Raw genomic sequence first — 3,661 nt, 5'->3', positions numbered from 1 at the left:
CATTGCGGATGCCGCAACAGCTATTGCGTCATCTGGTCCTCAGAACCTCTTACGCGCAGACACAGACGCGGAATATGATCAACATATTACAATCAACCTTTCAACCCTCGAGCCACATATAAATGGCCCCTTTACTCCCGATCTTTCGACCCCTCTATCCGCATTTGCGGGAAAAGTTCGTGAAGAACAGTGGCCTGAGACTTTCGGTGCTGGCCTTATTGGAAGCTGCACCAACAGTTCTTATGAAGACATGACCCGTGCAGAAGACCTTGTCAAGCAAGCTTCCGAGGCCGGCTTAAAGCCAAAAGCAGATTTCTTCATCACTCCAGGAAGCGAGCAAATTCGAGCCACCTTAGACCGTGACCAGACTTTGGCAACCTTCTCCGCCGCCGGGGGCACCGTCCTAGCCAACGCTTGCGGTCCCTGCATCGGCCAATGGAAACGGACAGACGGTGTGAAGAAGGGCGAGAGCAACGCGATTCTCACGTCATACAACCGCAACTTCCGCGGACGCAACGATGGAAACACTGCAACCATGAACTTCCTCGCTTCTCCCGAAATCGTCACTGCAATGTCATATGCAGGCAGAACCACCTTCAACCCCATGACCGACTCTCTCCCAACCCCCAGTGGCAAACCCTTTAGATTCCGTCCCCCAACAGGCTTTGACCTCCCAAAATCAGGCTTCGAATCGGGAAACCCAGACTTCCAACCCACCATAGCCGCTCCATCCCCTTCTTGCCCCGTCGTAATTTCCCCAACCTCAGACCGCCTCGCACTCCTTGAACCCTTCTCGCCCTTCCCCCCTCACAACCTCACATCCCTCCGCGTACTCTACAAAGTAAAAGGTCAATGTACAACAGACACCATCTCCGCTGCCGGCCCCTGGCTCAAATACAAAGGCCACCTCCCGAACATCTCCGCCAACACACTCATTGGCGCAATAAACGCCGCAACTGGCGAGACCAACGTGGCCTACGACACTGATGGCAGCACCTACTCCATCCCAGAGCTCGCGGCCAAATGGAAAGCAGCAGGGACGGAATGGCTCGTCGTTGCCGAAGAAAACTACGGCGAAGGCAGTGCGCGCGAACACGCCGCGTTGCAACCACGCTATCTAGGTGGACGCATAATTGCCGCCAAGAGCTTCGCACGCATCCACGAGACGAACTTGAAGAAACAAGGCGTCGTGCCGTTGACGTTTAAGGATAAGGCTGACTATGATAGGATTGATGCATGCGACGCTGTTGATACTGTTGGGTTATATGAAGTGCTGATGAGTGGCGGACAGGCTGATGAGGAGGTGCGGCTACGGGTGACGAAGAACGGGAATGGAGAGGTTTTCGAGATCCCGATGAAGCACACGTTGAGTAAGGATCAGTGTGGATTTATTCTCGCGGGAAGCGCGTTGAATTTATTGGCGAAGAAAGCTAATAAATAGGCGTTGATATTGTGGATGTATTTCCGTTAGACTCAGAAACATTTAAAAAAAAAATTCTATTTCAGTCGTACTATATGAAATAAGTTGTCTGCGTATTATAAATCTCAACTGGGGTTCAAACATTTCGCTCCCCCTCATGGGCGCTTAACGCCTAATTTGACAGCCAAGTTTTAGGCATTAAGCCTCTAAATTAACCCCAAATCTTTTTTGGTTGGGGTTACTTATTACTCGGATCTCTAGTTAGTGCTTGCAAGGATTATGAGTCCACGCTTCCGTACTCGTCGACTCAGGTAGTGAGTATTCCAAGAGCCTGTAAATATTGCAGTTTATTTTATTTTATTTATTTTTTATTTTATTTATTTTTTATTTATTTATTTGTATTTTTTTTTTTTTTTTTCAATGTGAGTAATTTGGTTTATTTATGATTGGCATTTCAAAATTCTCAAGAAAAATGGGAAATAAAAAAAAACTCGGTTGATGGTGTCGTTGCGTGTAAAGGGGGTGTTCATTATTTGAAGAAAAAACAAGGCTACGAAGGAAAAAAACCGATTCTGTCTCTTGTCGATATGGAAAGGAAAAGCAAAGGGGAAAGGGCAATAAAGGAAGAATAGAGACATGAATGAGGTAGCAAACATCGGAAATACAGGAGCTGGTTGTTAAGTTAAATAGACGAAAATTGGGGGATAGCAGGAAGGGGACAAGCAATGGACCACAAGAATCATATAATGGTTGACGGGTCATGATGAAAATGAATATGAACGGGAAAATACAGATAAAGAAAAAAAAAATGAACAATCAAAAATTAAACATAAGAAAAAAGCTTTCTAACACAGGCCCAGGTGTTCTATTGAAAAAAACTTCGCACGGCCACCTGGTATTTAGGGTTAACATTTGCGAAGATCTGATCTACGTTGACAGCTGACGCTGCCGCAAGTTGTTTCGCTGAGCTCGCGACGCGAGCGGCTGTAGCTCCTTGCAGCGTTTCTGCTTCGAGTGCCTGTACAATGAACGTAAACACCTTTGTTGCATTGTTAAACACTACAGGGTTTTGTCTGTTGGAGAGAATTGTTGTGAGTCAGACCCGGGACAAATTGTATTTTACAAACTTACGCATGATGTAGAAATAATGGTGGGAAGCGCGAGGAATTGAAATCTGAGTTCAAGGAAAGTTTGGGAATGGATACATACTGGTCAATAAGCTGCGCCAGGAACGAATACGCATAGGGCGCCGCTTCCTCATCATTGATAATGGGCAAAGTATTGAACCAATTCTCCACAACCTCCTGCGGGTTCTGCACCTTGCTAGAATTGTAGTGTAAAATCTTGGCGATACTGGCAGACGCGTTTTCCGTCGCGAATATATGTTCTTGGGTCCTGGCTTTAGGGTGATGAGTCGCCTGGAACAGGGTAGGGATACTCGCAGCGACAAACTCGCTCCATGCTAGCCCACCTTTTTGCGCAGCCATGCCGACACCGTAGCATGCCGCTTGCCGGTTCGCAGCATTTTCATCCCGCATGCCATTAAGGAGCGGGTGGATGATGTGATCTTTGTAATTCCACGATTGCTCGCCACAGAACTCGAGCAAATCGTCCATGATGCAAATGCCCCACTGTCGTTGGGTGGGGTCCTGGCTTATGATGAAGGCATCGTAGCAAGGTAGCAGTTGCTCCCAGGCAGGCAAGAAAGCTGGGCCATGATTTTTGAAGATGATGTGGAAGGCTTTGTTCATGTCGCTGAGAAGGTTCTGGTCTTCTTCAATTTCAATATTGTAAGAGTACGCATCATCGTCCCCGTCCTCGAGTTCTGCATTTGCTTCCAGGCGTTGATTTACTCGTTCCTGATAATCCTCAAGCGACGACTTTGCAGATTCGATAAATGCTTGCATCTGAACGGGGGTTAAGCTATTCTTCCCGGCAACTTCAACTGATTCATAGAAGCATTGGAACATTTCCGCAAGTGTGTCAATGGCCGGCTCTGCGCTTAAAACCTCGATAAGCTTGTCGGCGGTCTTGGACCACATTTGCAAGAATTCAGGAGCTTGATCACCGTGAGCTTTCTTGTAAGAATTTAAGAGCTGGGGGATTAAGTTAGCAGACGAGACGCGGACCGGGTCATGGAAGAAAAACGCTAGTCCTGGAATAGCAATCTTCTCCAGGGTCTCAACAACGTAATGGTATCGAAAGCAGCAGCAAGAACTTGCTGCGTAAATCGTAATCGAA

General features: G+C 47.2%; 2 protein-coding genes across 2 annotated transcripts in view; one reads left to right on the top strand and one right to left on the bottom strand.

Annotated features, from left to right (window-relative positions):
* Positions 1-250: 250 nt before the first annotated feature.
* On the top strand, positions 251-1,524 carry HCAG_05531 (hypothetical protein; the record flags this gene model as incomplete). The annotated part of the gene is made up of 2 exons (XM_001540014.1): positions 251-1,370; positions 1,472-1,524. 2 exons carry the CDS (start codon positions 251-253, stop codon positions 1,522-1,524), a joined length of 1,173 nt encoding a protein of 390 aa, XP_001540064.1.
* Positions 1,525-1,727: 203 nt separating this feature from the next.
* HCAG_05530 (conserved hypothetical protein) overlaps positions 1,728-3,661 on the bottom strand; it is a gene marked incomplete at both ends in the record, with an annotated part of 4,388 nt that continues 2,454 nt past the window's right edge. Inside the window, 3 exons of the mRNA XM_001540013.1 lie at positions 1,728-1,751; positions 2,307-2,493; positions 2,552-3,569. Of these exons, the coding sequence (XP_001540063.1) occupies positions 1,728-1,751; positions 2,307-2,493; positions 2,552-3,569 (1,229 nt within the window). The remainder of the gene's footprint in view (positions 1,752-2,306; positions 2,494-2,551; positions 3,570-3,661) is intronic.

This window comes from Histoplasma capsulatum, genomic scaffold, assembly GCF_000149585.1.
Source record: "Histoplasma capsulatum NAm1 scaffold_5 genomic scaffold, whole genome shotgun sequence".
NCBI classification, from domain to species: domain Eukaryota; kingdom Fungi; phylum Ascomycota; class Eurotiomycetes; order Onygenales; family Ajellomycetaceae; genus Histoplasma; species Histoplasma mississippiense.
Note: the sequence above shows the minus strand (reverse complement) of the source record. Positions and strands in the feature narration are given on the sequence as shown.